This window comes from Oratosquilla oratoria, chromosome 40, assembly GCF_046742065.1.
Source record: "Oratosquilla oratoria isolate Oo_2021 chromosome 40, ASM4674206v1, whole genome shotgun sequence".
Lineage (NCBI taxonomy): Eukaryota > Metazoa > Arthropoda > Malacostraca > Stomatopoda > Squillidae > Oratosquilla > Oratosquilla oratoria.
The window spans coordinates 24451554-24468514 of record NC_134816.1 but is presented as its reverse complement, the minus strand read 5'-3'; the positions used below and the strand labels follow the sequence as shown (position 1 = coordinate 24468514).

Genomic DNA, 16961 nt, shown 5'->3' with positions numbered 1-16961 from the left:
TGTACCATTTCTACTTCCTGTCACATTTGGAATTTGTCTTGCAGATTCACAACAAAAACCATTTATTTTATCTCAAAATAAACTTAAACAAACACCGTTAGTGGTTAGACTCATCATTCTGTCTTCAGTGTTATAAATGCATCTTGGCTATATAATGTCCATTTTCAAGATAATTTTGTTTCTACAGTACCTACGTTCTTTATGCCCACAGTAAATACAAATTGTTTTCTTAATCAGTTTGCATTAGCTTTGAAAAATATATTCATATTTTTATCTTTCAAAATCTATTGAAGTCCCCAGTCTACTTCTGTAGCTTTGGTAATATGTGGTAATTATCTTAAAGTATTCCAACTCAGCAACTGCATAGGAACATAGTCTTATATTGGCTGCTGCCAAGCTATTCCACTCAGCTGCTTATGCACCTTTTCATAGTGAAATTCTTGGAAAAATATTTGTACAATTTTGGATGATCAGTTTCTGATATTTTGTGTAGTTTCAAAGTTTGTTTTTGCATCTTTTTTCATCATTACCTTCAGGAGGTGCCAAGATAAGAGGGAGGGAAGAGGGTGGAGTGAAGTGGAGTATGTTAGGGATGGAATGGATGGGAGTGGTTTCTATGTATTTGTTTTTTGGCTACCTCCCTTATATGGGGGAAAAAGCCTTTGGTATATGTATACCTTCAATCCCAGTGGTTTAGTGGTCCTAAGTTTACTTTAGCAAAAACATAATTTCATTGAGCTGATATGGTGGGGATTAAAGGGGGAAAATTACAAATTTACAAAATATAGGGTCTTGAATCATTTGTGTTGAACCTGCTGCTTACCTGAATAAAATTATCTGGCACTAACTCAAATGTGTACAAGTCATCGTCATATCAAAAAAGTTTACGAAATCAAAAGATCGATAGGTCTGTTGCCCCGGATCTCCCTTGCAGGAGGCTGTGGCTCGGAGAAATCTGGCCACTGCCACTAGGTTGGTCCGTAGGTCAAATAGTGAAGATATTTATGGAGTTATCTGGAGCAAATGCAAGGTGGTATAAAATAATGTGACCTACAAGATTATGCAGAAACAGGATGTTCTCTATGTATATGAACTAATGGTACAAACACTATTCATACAGACTTTTGAATTGTCAAAATACTGCATAAATATAATCCTACCAATTTATTTATAAGGCAAAAATATAATATTTAAGATCGTAACGAGAATGTCCAACTGATTTGTACATGTTGAACAACCATGGTAACATTATACAACCCTGGCATAACCCCACCTTTAACCATTTACTCCATTCCCTACTCTAATACAAGCTCTACTATTCACATAAAGGTTTTTGACTACCCTCGGCAGCCTTCTCCTTATCTCATACAACTGCAACACCTACTACAATGTTTTCCTGTCATGTCTCATTCATAAAAACCCATAAATTTCTGCCCAAAACTCACATATATGTGTTACTAGGGAAATTTAGTCCATACACACGCACACTCCTACTCCTAACTCTAAACCATTCTCAAATTACCCCATTACCCTTCTAATCTTCTCAGTTCACTCACACATGCCATACCAACAGATTGATCCTTCTAAAACTACTACATTCATGTTGGTCCCCTTATCCTTTGTAGGGTAGACTTATGCATGCACTTCTCCATTCCCCTCGCTTAAGCCCATCACATTATCACAATTATTGTCAAATGTTGTCAATTTAAAAAACTGCAAGATGACTGACTAAAGTATTTTTGACTTCACTAAGCACAATTCAACAGTGTCTAATATTCGTATAGGTTTAACTTTTCTTAGTTTGTCATTCAGTTTCTCAACATGACACAAATATGACATTAGATTAAGATTAAAAAAAAAAAAGTAAATAATGTCGTTTCTACTTGAACAAATTCATTTGAGTCATGATAATATGACCAGGGCACAGCAGTGCCAGGGGGTTACCAGACTATCTATGAAGCAAATCAAACATTCATAGACTGGCTAGCAAATACAAAGTTGGAGGTGTAAGAAAGCCATACGATACTACTACTACCTCACTTGCCAATCCATAACAGATATTCCTTCCATCATCACACTCCATACAGTACGACATCCATCCATCCCCATTACCTTTCTACATTTCATAAATTTCAGTGCTCTTTGCATCTCCTCCTCCTAAGGCCCCGTCATTTACTTCTCCCATCGCAGCCACTTTCCTGGCATCACCCACTGCTACAATCAGGCTTTCCCTAACCTCAGCTTTCAGCTTAAGTGAAATACTATACCCATCTTCACTTTCATTAACATCTATCCATCTGCACTATTTCCTTTCAACTTACTTATCCCACTTTATTCTTGTAGTTTTTCATTTCTTTCTTTCAAAAATGTCAAACCCCTATACCATTTTACAAATGCTTTGCCTCCCTTGCTTTATATTTTGCTTCTGCATTTTTTTCTGTACCTCAAATTTTCTTAATGTCCAAGAAAATTTGATCAAACAAGGGCAATGTTTCAGAACAAAATATTACATTTGGTGAATTGGTGGGGATAAACCAGCTACAGCTGTCAGACCTGTTGAAAGACAGCTGTGCCTTGCTGCATTGCTTTTAACCCAGACAATGTGGTGGAGGACAGGGTAAACCTTTATCACAGAGGTGGTGAGATAGGAAGGGTGGTTGAATGGGTTTTTGCTCATAATGTATAAGTTTTGACTTGGCCACTCCCTTAAAAGGAGAAAAGGGTCTAGATTTTAAACACACACACACAAATACATACATACACACACACATACCATTGGTTAAACAAAGTAAATCACAGAACTCATACCAAACAAATATTTATTGACAAGAATATCAGACAGATAACATCTTCAATTATCCCACCATGCCAGTTCTAACTGAAGAGCGTAAAACTGGCAACAACCTCTTTCTTAATCTCACTCGCTTGCTTTCCTTGTCCCTGTCTTCCACCTGTTGCACTTCAGGTTTTCCCCAGATTAATGGTTTACAATTGGACTTGAAAAACCGAGTCGACACGTCTGATGTTTGAGCTGGATGAGCAGAAGGAGCAGCAGCATCTTAGTCTACTGAAGCAAGTAACTTCTAGGATATACAAGCTAAGCTAAACTGAGATGATGGTGAGTTCTAGCGTAGTTTCCATCTGTCGAGAAACTCCACTGCAACTTCGTTAAATTCCATCCCTGAATGCATGCCTCAGTACACTGAGACACATTAGTTTACCTTCCTGAAAGAGGCTGCAGTTATGACTGCATTATGTTACAATGGGATATGGAGATGCTGTATTCACTCTTCCTCCTTAGCAAAGTCAGTGGTAATCACAGGACTTGTACAATATATACAAAACTGAAGATCCAAGCCAAAAACCCCACCTGAATTTGACTACTTGATAAGCAGTGACTATGGGTGCTCAATTTGTTACTTTGCAATGAGAAAACCTATGACAAAAAGAGTCAAAAACCCTCAAGTGGGAGCAGCATCCCAGAGAGAGAGATAGAGAGAGACAGTGCAACTCGAAGTGAGGAGCACCCACTGTGAAAGAGTAGGCTTATGCAGGTGCACAACTTCAAGTTCTCGTTCAGCCCCCTTCCCACCCTCTTATTTCGGTAGTCACTCATACCAAGTGCTTCATTTGTTTCAGGCCCTTAGTGTATTGTAAGTATCACATACTGATCAATAAAAATACCTTAAAATAAGCACAATCCCTTGAGAAACCTCTATACTGGATTTCAGATACTGCGTGGTTATATGAACATGTGAAACATCTGGCAGAACCTGAAGGCCATGGAATATCTTGTCCACCAATTCGAGAGGCCCAATAAATATCAAAGACTCACTTAAGGATTACACTTAAGTATATCAAACTGTAAAGTCCTACACTCTTAAATCATATTGGGGGTAGTCACTCACTTAAAACAGGAGCATATAATTTATTGTCTCTTTTTTCTCATAAAATTCTTGGCCAAAACCACTTGATTACAGAACCAATTGCAATTGACCAGAGGGTGAGTCAAAGGAGACGGAGACAACTTAGGCGACACAAACTTCTCTTCTGCACTTTTCTTTCGGAACCTGGGCTTCGAGAACTTAAAAGAGAAAAAGTAACAGTTTCAATATGCTAAGAAGTCTCAGGAGCTGCAGGCTTCACATCACTACTCTTTTTCACTCTGGAAGATAGTAGCCGCTTCCATGTCCCTTGGGCCAACATTTCTATGCTGGGGTTTGTTGTTACTGTTTAACACCACACCACTTCTATATTTCCGTTCCTTTACAAATTCTCTGTATCGAGGTTCACCGCTTCCGGGTTTGTTTTTAAAACAAATAATGAATATCCATATTCTGTTTACATTCTTTGATTCTATTAAAATAAAGATTTGAACAATCCTTAGTTTTCACTAATATTTATTTTTTGGTGATTTCGAACCTGCATAATGGCAGCACTCAACACTCCAACAAAAGGCAGAACAGGAATAGAACAGATTCACTTCAAAGTCATGACGTCTAAGTATCATCAGGTGTCCCTTCAATGTTTCATGTCCATGCCCTAAGAGAAATCCACTTCCATGTCGTACGTGTCCTTAAGCTACGTAATTGTACGTGTTTGGGTTGTCCTTGTCCCTCTCCATGTAGTCTCTATCAATTAGGGACTCTATCCTCTTCTTCAAGTCAGCAGGCTGTTGGTAAAACAAGACTTTTACACAGTGTCTATACATACAGGCTTACATGTTCCCCAATTATGTTTATGACATCTAATAAAATGTCAATACAAAATATTAGAATAAATATATGCACTAACTCTATTTCAAGATACAGTGAGACCTCTCATTAACGGACGTTAATTAGCCATGTTTGCGGAGTTTTCGCTGTGTTTTTGGTGCTGTTGTTTAGTGCGTGCAATCACTATGCCACCCAAAAACCAGTCCAACACCGAAAACACAGCAAACAGAGCTAATTAACATCCGTTAATGAGAAGTCTCACTGTATTTCAATTCTCAATCCCAAGACTGATCAAGGCAACAGAACAATCTATACACATACATATACTAAAGGCTCTTTCTCCCTTACAAGGGAGGTAGCAAAAAAACAAGGGCATAAAATCCACTCCCACCCATTCCACCCTCACATACTTCACTCCCATCCACCTCCCTCCCATCTCAGCTCCTCCTGGATGACGGGTCATCCCTGCATCTTGCCCACTGCCCTGGGTCAGAAACAGTGTCGCAAGACAGAGCATATCCACAGTAAGGTTGCTTCATTAAATTGGCAACCCCCCCCTCTGTCCCCTCATGCAGAAATGGAGACAACGGGAAGAAATCCCTTCGGGCTGCATCAATTTATCACAGAATCATCCATACACAACCATTCTCCATTCACCCTTATCTTCTGTCTTCTCCCATCCTTCCTCAACAGACATTCCCCTCTTTTTCAATACCCTTTTCACCCATCCATCCATCTCATCCTTGGTCACCCCCTTATGTTCACTCCTTCCACACACCTTTTACTAATTTTTCTTCACTCATTCTTTCCATGTGTCCAAACCATCCTAATACTCTTTCATCAACCCTACCTCCCGACTCCCTTTCCACCCGTTCTTCTCCTCACCTCATTTCTCACTAACAGAACAATCTAAAACACACATACAGAAAAAAAAAAACTTCTGATTAAAGCTTTTCATAGGCCACACACTATTTGTCAATGAAACAGCATAAGCACAGTAACCACATTGTATACCTTTACTGGGAATTTGAGTTGATTATAGAGTTCAGTCAGTAAGAGACTATGTGGCAAAACCTTCCTCATCTTCATGATGCGTACAATGGCCGCATCAATCTGGTACTGGCGGTCCTGGAATACGCGCTCTTCTGTCTGCTGCTGCTCTTCACTCTGTTTTCCCGAGACATAACCAGTACGGAATCAGTATGTGAACAAATATTTATTACACTGTGACATTACCAATATACCTTACAGATTCTGCTTCAACTGATAGCTCTGCAGCTCTGCAGCTTCTAGTGTAACCTTTAAAATAAATTGCATGTCTCAAGGAACCCCTGCAAAAAACATGTACCATATCTTTCTCATTTTATTTTCATCATAATAATAGGTTATATGGGATGATGTCTATATTGCATTATTACAATAACCTTTTGCAGAACCTTAGGGTTCCATGGAACCCTGGTTGAGAAATGCTGTTCTAGAGTTTCTTCATTGAAGAGACCAATCATGGGTACCTCCAATTGGTTGTCCTACATGATGTACAGCAGAGAGAATCATCTCCCTCCTGCCCATTTTCAAAACCTGTCAATCCCTTCATCTCCATCTGGGAGCTCAGGGCTGGCATTTGGTCCCTAGACCAGGCTTTATCAACTTCAATTGTATTTCCTCTACTTATCACATAGAGAGCTGGTAAGTGCCAAATGCTCCCCTCCTTCAACTATGATCAGCCAGTAACATTAACAGTCCTATGCAAATGTGACAACAGTCTAATGTTTCTTCCCATAGAGATCTACATGACAGCCTGAGGACCAGTACCAGCCACTGCATGGCTGCAGGTTTCCCCACCAATCTAATTTGAGGGAACAATATTCTTCATCTGAATAAAGGTGCCTGGCACCATCCACAATAAAGCCACAGCATTGGAAGAATCAATCAAGTTCCCTCCTCCCTCCAAGGAGTTCCATCGGCTAAATGAAACTCCCTTGCAGCACCCAGGATAAAACTTATCAGCTCATCGTTGCAGTAAAAGGGTCAAGTTTCATTCCATCAGTTGTGGCTCTCTGCAGGCAAAGGGCCACCTGTCAAGTCACCAAGTCCTAAATTGCAAAAACTTAAGCAGAGAAGGAGAAGGAGGAAGAAGGTTAGGTCATGCAGAGAACTGAGGTCCTTCACACACTGACCCAACAATGAGTCATGCCAATTAGAATTAGAAAAAAATAATAATGACAAACAAGTAAAATAAAAATAAATATATAAAACAAAATCAAATGACATGACAAAGCAGAAGACTGTCATAAGCACTCAAGATTGTTACTACTTCAATTCTAGTATGTTTAATGGCAAACATTAGCCCATTATTTCTTAACTCTTTCCTAACATTCTTTCCTAAGTATCTCCTAATGCTGTGATATATTTTACACAGCACAATTATGGGAATCTTAAGCACTTTGGGCTTCCAAATGACTTCAATGAAGTAGCACCAGAGCAGCAAAATAAAGACTAAATGACAATGATTATCTAGTAATACCCATTGTCTATCATCAACATTGGTCCTAATTCCCTGATCTGATTATTTTCCAAATAACGGAAACAACTTTTGGTGAGACAACTCATGGTACTTACCGTTTCCTTCATCTGAATTTGATTTATTCTGATTCTGAAGAGCTGATTGGTAAACTCCTTATTGTAAATGAATTTATCCTCATTATTAACATCCCTGCCTCTTGGCATTTTCAACAACACTCGGGCTTTCCCACAAGCTAGCGATTGTAGCGTTCTCCGAAGTTCTCCTTCCTGTTACACACACACACATAAAAGAAATATAACTAGTGCATTTTTTATTCAATATCTTCTACCAACACATCTCCAGCACCAAATAATTAAGTATGATTATATACTATATGTTTACTCAGCCTTTAGAGTGCAGTCCCCTGGGTTATCTCCTTGAAGGTGATACAATCTTTGTGCCAAAGCACAATGGTAAAATCTCGCTTGGTAAGGTTGTACAAGTTATGCAAAGGGTATGTGAGCATTGATCATGTTGGAATGGTTGTCTGTGCATGAAATCTAAAATCACTGTAATCAGCTCAACCATATCAATTAGGTGCTAGCACCAAAATCCAACACTGGTATAGAGCACCTTTGATATTTGATGCCTAATACTTCCTAGGGGCTGAACCCAGGCCTCCTGCATTCTAGGCTGGAACACTACCCACTTCACCGCAAACGACGACAAATAATTCAGACATCACAATTGCAAACACTATAATCAACTTATTACCTCATCATCACCATTGTCGGAATATCTGTATACTCACTTCAATACTTGTCCTATTAGATATTTCACGGAAATTAAGGTTGTCGGTTTCGTTAAAGAGAAACAGAACTAGTGCCTGAAACAACGACACTTGTAGTTCCTTAGCACCGTGGGGGAATGCTGCTTTCAATACACAGTGTCCCAATGTTGGCTGCCACTGCAAGTCACAATAAAAAAACATATTTCTCTTTACAATAACCCTGTTACTTCCACAGTAATGCTTATAATACATACATACACATACCAAAGGCTTATTCCCCCTTACACAGGAGGTAGCCAAAAGACAAAGGAATAACCACTCCCACCCATTCCATCCCCTACATACTCCACTCCCCTCTACCCCCTTCCCTCCCTCTTATTTGGGGGACCATAGAAATCAGATTGAAAATTCCACGTTACTCAATTAAATTGATAAAATGTTCAATTAAAGTCCTCCATATTTAGGATCTTGGAAGCTGAAAGGTTCCTGTATTGAAGACCACAGGTAGATAGTAGGAAGCCCTAAATTCAGTATGGAAGGAAGAAGATGGGAGGACATTTAAATTTCCATTTAAATTAAATTTAGATATAGTGAGGGATGGAGGAAGGTGAAGGAAATGAAGCACAGACTGGTTGGAGAAAGTAAAGGGGCAGGGTCACTCTTCGACTGCTCATGCAAAATTTAAATGTCCTGTTGAGAAGACACTTCAGATGGAAATGTCAGAATCTACAATCCTACAAGGGTGATAACTTGCTAAAAGGAAATAATTATTATAAAAAAAAAAAATAAAAAAAAATACATACATATACACCAAGGGCTTTTTTACCCTTAAAGGGAGGTAGTCAAAGGCACAATTCCATTCCCACCCATTTCATCCCCACATACTCCACCCCTCCCTCCCTCTTTTCTTGGCTCCTCCTGGATGACGGGTCATCCCTGCATCTTGCCAACTGCCCTGTGTCAGAAGCAATGCAGCAAGACTCAGCACATCCACAGCAAGGCCTCTTCATTTAATCGGCAACCCCCCCCTCATCCTCTCATGCAAAAAAAAGAGAAGAGAGAAGAAAAGAGAAAATAAGAATAAATAAATTAATAAACAAATACAAACAGATAATAAATTGTCTGACTCCTACAATTTCATGTACTTCCCTTGGATATGTTTCTATATTCTATTACTATCTTTATATCAATTTTAGATATAATACACAGCTAAACATGTATGTAACCACCTCCACTTAACATCAACAAAAGAAAGAAAAGAGTGGGCATTTCATAAAGTTTAACCATTACATCCTTTCAGACAATTTTTTTTATTCATTACAGTAATATCCTGCTCTACATTCACTTCTGAACTAAACTTTCAAGTCAAAGAAAAAGATAGAAAGAGAAGTTATCATATTTTGAAAAGCTATGCAACAAGGTCATCCTAAGGTCAATCCTAATATCAATCACATCACTCAACTTCACCCCCCAACTTAAAATAAATAGCACATACCTGGAGTTTTCTTCCACTGTGCTTACCCAGGTAGAACTTGGTAAACACTTGTTGGTAGTGAACCATGTCCGGAGGCAATTGCACCTCTAGGACGGGATAGTTGGGCCAGTGCCCCATAGTCAGGATATTGACACTCAACTCTAAAGACGTCCCTCCACGGTGCATGTTTTGCAGATGCTGTTTCAAGAAAGCAGGTTCCTTAGGGCCAATGGTAAAGAGTTTCATCAACAATCCAGTCATTACTCATGTCTTTCGTTTAACACCAACTACGGTACACTATGTCCACACACTCATGCTGAGGACTATGAATGTAATGAGCTATGACAACCGTCAAATTACTACTGAGGCATGCAACGACATACACTACGTCATCGATCAAGGGCATACGTCAAAATTCACGAGATGACGTCAGGGAGACCAATACACTTGCCCATAATTATACACGGCATTGGGATCACAGCATCAATTTGTTGCAAAGTGCCACAGATCTGGATGATAAAAGAACAACTTGTCATGGTTATCTGACAAACTATTTTCGTTTTTGTATACAAATCTTTAAGTCATCTACTAAACTCAGAAATCAACCCCACCCCCTCTTTCTCCAGTAAAGACAAAATTCCATCAAGACAGACTGTTGCAGAAGCCCCAGACGTCAAACTACCATTGACACATCAGGTGTCCTGTAGCAACACAAACCTTGACGAAGACCTTCGATCAATTGTGATTCCAACAGTCTGAAAAAGAGCACACATAATCCCTATCCTGAAACCAAACAAACTACAAGAAGACACATAGCATCCTTAAGACCTATGAATACATGATGACAATTATTCAGATTAACATCGCGAACTCTCCCCTGTTAGGAGGCTAGGACGGTGCCCCTTACAGAAGACTTTGTACCCTGGAATTCAACAAAGCATGCCCTTGATCCAACTCACTATGCACACACAAACCAAAAGGCCCTTTACCCCTACAAGGGGGTCGGCCAGCCAAGGCATGGAAAGACTAATACTACGACAAATATGAACACACCAGTACTTCACCAATTTAACACAGACTCAAAATTTAATTTGATGGAAAGACTTGTCCTAGAGAGCACCAGAACATACAACCTCACCAAGTCAATATAGATTCAAAGGTCCTCCACCAACACTTCTTACAAACTTCACCACATCTAACAAGCATTGGAAAGATTCAACAAGAGCCACCAGATGGAATAGTAATGGTGGCAATATATATATAAACAAGTCTTTTGACAGTCCCAGGCCACATCCTGCCAAAGAAATATCACAAATTTAAATGCACAACAATGACAAGACAAGGCTGACTAACCTATCTGGCAAAAAAATGAAGAATACCTCAGACTAGCCATTTATTGGAGATTGTGCAATGGAATACCCCAACCAATACAATCACTAACACTATTTACTTTATTCAAACATGACCTCTCCAACCCAAACCCATAGCACAACTTAAAGCAGACGACCTACTAACAATAAATATATATGCACACACAATCAACTAAAGAGCAGCCAAAAACACAGAAATTTCCCTTGATACCTAAAACTATGGCTGACAGAAAACAGAATGCCCCTTTCCTTAAAAGTCCTCAGTGACCCTACTTACAAGAACTACCATGAATCTAAGAAGTCCCGATGACCAGATTAAATGGTTCAATACTCCCACTGGTCCAAATCCTTGGAACTACATGGGATTCTATAGCACATTACCTACCAATTAAACAAACCAAAGCTTGATTTAAATAACAAAATGAAGCATGAAAAATAATAATAGAACATCTGCCCTCAGAGACCAAAATCTTTCCTATAGAGCAACATATAATAATGACAAGCACACAGTTCAATGCATGAGCCCTTAAACCACTTCTTACATAGCATCACTCAATCACAGTCCATCAGACAGAACAAAAATTCAACAGTATCAACCCCATCAATCAACATCAACACTATTCTACTCAATCAAACATCTACAAAAACCTCCCTGTCGTACCTCATGATGCCTCCATTAAAGCCGAAACCCATTTAACACCACTCCTATCTCCGCATATGTTGGATGAAGGGTCCAGACACCACCCTGACCCCAAACCACACTGCTCAGGTCAATAGCTGCACAGCAAAGGCTTCGCAATTGGACCCGACAACCTAAGTTGATTTACCTACAACCACTTCATTATCTGGCGACTCGTCTCCTTGTGCATTCAAAATACTTAATAGAGCAGATGAAAAGAACATCCCTTTTGGTTACATAATCATTTCATTCACTCCCATCTGCACTCTCTCTTTCCTGCTCCACAGACCATCCTCATGTATCCAAGGCCCCATCCATCCACCTCCACCTCATTCTTGGTCTTCAAGTTCCTTCTATCTGCTTACGCTTCCCATACTCTTTTTTACAGGTCCTATAGAGGCCAGAATAAGACCTATGACATTTACTAATGCACTGAAAGTACCCTTTACTATGGTGACACTCTGGTGCTACCTTTGTCCTGTGTGTTCAGACATCCAGGTCAAATAGAAGTAGCTATTGGCAGATGGTTTTGGACATGGGGCCCATGTTGTGCAAAACACCATCACAACCAACCTGGCACTCAGCATAATCCAAAATACAACCTCCAAGGATAAAAGTGCTGATTATTGCTGAAAAAATACTGCTGACCACCATTCTGAAGGGTTTAATGGAGGGCACATGAAGGTAAAAAGGAAAAAGAAAAGAAAGAAGAAGGAAAAAAAAAAAAAAAAAGTAAGGTGAAAACAGTAAATGCACATTCATGATAACATTAGCATACTTCAGAATTACTGACCATGCTTGTTTTGCAACACTATAATTAAACTACCTATGCTGTATGAAGCCTCAAAGGCAACAAGTCTTAAACATCTTGCAAACGTGTATAACAGTGGCACCAATAAACCATTGAATTGGTACACAGATTGTGCTGGCAAATCATGATCATTTACAATAATATTCTGTAACCTTTTGCTATGAATACTTCATCCATGATGATGATATAGATAACTCATTACTATCACTATTACACTTGTATAGGATCATAAAATATATTTCTGGTATACATATGCATATCATAAATGATCATAATTGCCCCATGATCTCCATTCCCCAATTCTATTGTACTGTATTTAACCTATCTAGTACACACGTTTTCCAAATATCTCTACATAAACAAATAAAAACTTTTACGAGGTATCGGCACTTTTTAGTAAATGGGGCTATCTCTTTAGTTCAATTAACAATTAAATCTCAACAAAAACCAGAGAAATATATGAAGAAGAAACAAAATGAGCCTCGCATATTTCTCTAAGTGTTATAGGTCCAGGTTGTCACATAAATACTGTTAATGTAGACATTTACATACATTTTATATATTTTATACATCCTGTAGGAAGAAACCATGAAATGAAACAAGAGTGGCAGGCAGTGAGGAAAACAGGGAAGGGGCTAGGGGAAGGGGGAAGAGGAGGACAGGGAGGGGAAGGGGGAAGAGGAGGACAGGGAGGGGAAGGGGAAGGAAGAGGAGGGGAGGGGGAGGGAGGTGAGGAGGGTGGTGAAGAAGGGGGAGGAAGGTGAGGAGGGTGGTGAAGAAGGGGGAGGAAGGTGAGGAGGGTGGTGAAGAAGGGGGAGGAAGGTGAGGAGGGTGGTGAAGAAGCGGGAGGAAGGTGAGGAGGGTGGTGAAGAAGGGGGAGGAAGGTGAGGAGGGTGGTGAAGAAGCGGGAGGAAGGTGAGGAGGGTGGTGAAGAAGCGGGAGGAAGGTGAGGAGGGTGGTGAAGAAGGGGGAGGAAGGTGAGGAGGGTGGTGAAGAAGGGGGAGGAAGGTGAGGAGGGTGGTGAAGAAGGGGGAGGAAGGTGAGGAGGGTGGTGAAGAAGGGGGAGGGGGAAAGGGAAGGAAGAAGAAGGGAAGGGGAAAGAAAAAGGAGGAGGAGGGGGCAGGAAGGGGGAAGAAGGAGAAGGAGGAGGGGGCTAGAAGGGGAAGGAGGAGGGGGCTGGAAGGGAAAGGGGTAAGGAAGGGGAAGAAGTGGAAGGGGTAAGGAAGGGGAAGGGGAAAAAGGGGAAGGAATAAAGAAGGGGAAGGAATAAGGAAGGGGAAGGAATAAGGAAGGGGAAGGGGTAAGAAAGGGAAGGGGTAAGAAAGGGAAGGGGTAAGAAAGATGAAGAAGGGGAAGGAGAGGAGAGGGAAGGAGAGGAGAGGGAAGGTGAGGAAAATGAGGGGAATGTGAAAGGGATGAGGAGGAAGGGGAATGAAGATGAAGAAGGGGAGGGGGAAGGATGAGGGAGAGGAATGGGAAGGGGAGAGGAATGGGAAGGGGAAAGGGGCAGGAGGGAGGGAGGGAGAGGGAAGAAAGAAGAGAAGGGAGAAAGAAAAAAAGAGGGAGGGAAAAAAGAGGATTGAAAAAAATAGGAGAGTGGGGAAAAGGAGAAAGGGGATGGAGAGAGATAAAGAGACAAAGGAAAGGGGGAAGAAAGAAGGGGAAAAGAGGAGATAGAGAAAAGAGAAAAAAAGGAAAGTAGGGGGAAATGAGAGGTGAAGAAAAGGGAGGAGAGGAGAGAGAAGAGAAAGGGAAGAAGAAGAGGAAGAGGAAGAGGAAGAGGAAGAAGAAGAAGTGGGAAATGAGAGAAGAGAGAAAAATTGGAGGAAAAAAAAGTAGAAAAGAGAGGCAGAGAGAGGGGGGGAAGGGAGAGGGAGGGGGGGGGGGGCAGCAGCAAATCCACCTGGCTTACCTGCTTGAAAGCCAGCATTATATCTTTGGAAAGTTCCATGTCCTTAAACATCCCTTCCAACTTGCTGGTGAAGCCCGGGCCACACTCCTGTTTCAACTTGCTGAGCATGCTCTTCTCCGCATCCACACTCGCTGATTTACCCACAAGCAGGCGTTTCGCAAGGTCCTTTAAAAGATACAATTAATTAGAAACGTCTCAGGTACTCCTGCAAAAGACTTAAAGCAAAAGGTTGACATAAACACTGTATTACTCCGTCTTCAATGATAAACATGAAAGTGGTTATTTTCCTCCTAAAATCTTTGGGCCTACTTCTACCCAAAAAAAAAAAAAAAAATCAAATCAAATCAAATCAAATACATACATACATAAACCAATGGCTATTTCCCCCTTATAAGGGAGGTAGCCAAAACACAAAGACATAAAATCCACTCCCACCCATTCCATCCCCACATAATCCACTCCAACTCATGCTCCCTCTCCCCTTCCTCCCTCTCATCTTGGCTCCTCCTCGCCCACTAAATAAATAATAATAATAATAAATAAATAAACCTAAAACTAAATAAAATAAATTATTAAACAAGTAATAATAATGGCTTATGATATGGTGCAACATCTGCTGAAGCAAGTCGAGTTTTTTACGAGGGTCAAGCGATGACAATTTGGTTTAACATCACATTCAATCCTATGAGGAGGCTATAATGGTGCCCCTTATAGAGGACTCTGTAGCATCTGTAGCATGAGTTCAACTTGTTGGTGGCAGGGTTTGAACCACCATCAATTCAACCTTTACCATAAGTAGACACCCTAACCCATTCGGCCAGCGAGCATCCGCAAGGGTTGGGAATAGAATGAATGGTTTGTGGTCAATGTGGGACTGCATCAGGATGTGTGACGTCACTATAGTTCCTCCTACAGGTACCCAAAGGCCATTTTCTCCTTAACCACTTCAGTACGGGACTTAAATCTCGCGGGCAGCAGCCAATGCCAGCCGTATGACGTAACGTAATAATATTCGCATCATAAAATATAGTCGCCGCTTATATCGATCGTTCTCTCTTTCACCCGCGAATTTTGAAAACCACAGAGAATGGGATTCAGGGCGCATTTGGGAGAATGTAAAAACACAGGGGCGACTACAATAAATATAATCAAGACGCCGATATGGCAGCGTCGCGAATCCACTTGCTCCTCATGACGCCTACGTGTGCGGCACCGTATGGAAGGGGTTAACCACTTCAGTATGATGACACCTACTTAGGCATCATGAGGCGTGAAGTGGGTACACAAGGATGCTGGCATCAGCGTCTAGATTATACATTTTTTTTGTAGTTGTACACGAGTTACCCCTGGATTCTGTGAACTGGTTTGATCATGTTTCCTGTGTTTATTACTACTCAGAGTAAAAGATAATGAGTAATACAGCAATGACTTTATATTCTATAATGCGAGGAGGGTGGAGGGGAGTGGAAAAATATAGGAAATAGAATGGGTGGGAGTGGTTTCTATGCCATTTTCTTTTTGGCTACCCACTGTGTAGGGGGGAAAAGCCTTTGGTATATGTATGTATGTATGAGTAGTGTGATGCAAATTACATATGGCAGCCAATGCTGCATGCGAGAATTTGAATCACACTGAAGTGGTTAAGAGTGGGGCGGCCAAGTCAAAACACAACCCCACTTCTAATAAAAATCAAAACCCATTTAACCCCTCCATACAATGACAATGACACTGCTATCATGAGGCACAAATGAGTATATGAGGATGCTGGCATCAGCATCTTGATTATATTTATTTTGTAGTTGCAGCCGAGTGACTCCCGTATTCTGTGAACTGGCTTGATCACATTTTCTGCGATTATCAACATTCAGGGTGAATGAGACCGAGTAATGCAGCTGTAACTTTATATCTTATATCACACGTATTGTGATGCACCATCAAATTGTACATCAAGCAGCCAATGCTGTGTGCAAGAATTTGACTCACATTGACAAAGTTAAGCCCCTCTCCCATCATGACACCACTGGGATGAAGGGTTGTTCCTGCCTCGTCTCACTGAAGGCAACAAGGCAAGATGAAGCTCTTCCACACAAGGGCCTGAAAGCCTGAGCTGGTGTATCCCCTCTTCATTACATGGTGACTCCCCTTCTTTATGTAGCATCTATCCGACCTAGATATGGACCAAAAGGTCTCCTGTCGGCATGCTCCGCCTTTGTAAATCCTTTATAATCCTATCTCCCTATGTGCCAAGGGCTTTTCCCCCCTTATAAGAGAGGTATCCAAATCAAAGGCATACACCCACTCCCACTCATTCCACTTCCATCTGCTGCCCTTGTTTTCCTCTTATCTTAGCTCCTCATGGATGAAGAGTAATACTTGTCTCCTCCTCACTGCCTTTCGAGAATAAACATATTTATAAATCACTCTGCTTAAAAACTATCTATATACCAAGAACTTTTTCACCCTTATAAAGGAGTTAGCCAAGTCAAAGGCAGACCTACTTCCACCCATTCCACTCCCCTCCACCACCCTTTCCTCCCTCTCATCTTAGCTCCTCATGGATGACAAGTCATCCCTGTGTGACACCCACTGCACTGAGTTAGAAGTAATGGAGTAAGACACAGTACATCCACAGCAAGGTCCCACTTCACTTAATCAGCAACCCACCCATCCTCTCTGCTTAAAATCTCACCAAATTAATGTTAACTGG

General features: G+C 40.8%; 1 protein-coding gene across 2 annotated transcripts in view; it reads right to left on the bottom strand.

The window, feature by feature from the left end:
- Nucleotides 1-2807: 2807 nt before the first annotated feature.
- Cul4 (cullin 4) overlaps nucleotides 2808-16961 on the bottom strand; it is a 32429-nt gene continuing 18275 nt past the window's right edge. The window contains exons 9-14 of one of the 2 annotated variants that reach the window (XM_076177277.1): nucleotides 14255-14419; nucleotides 9504-9701; nucleotides 8030-8185; nucleotides 7335-7505; nucleotides 5730-5882; nucleotides 2808-4672 (exon numbers count right to left, since the gene is read on the bottom strand). In XM_076177277.1, the coding sequence (XP_076033392.1) occupies nucleotides 4577-4672; nucleotides 5730-5882; nucleotides 7335-7505; nucleotides 8030-8185; nucleotides 9504-9701; nucleotides 14255-14419 (939 nt within the window). In that variant the 3' untranslated portion in view covers nucleotides 2808-4576. The remainder of the gene's footprint in view (nucleotides 4673-5729; nucleotides 5883-7334; nucleotides 7506-8029; nucleotides 8186-9503; nucleotides 9702-14254; nucleotides 14420-16961) is intronic. The other variant, XM_076177278.1, reaches the window with a different exon arrangement.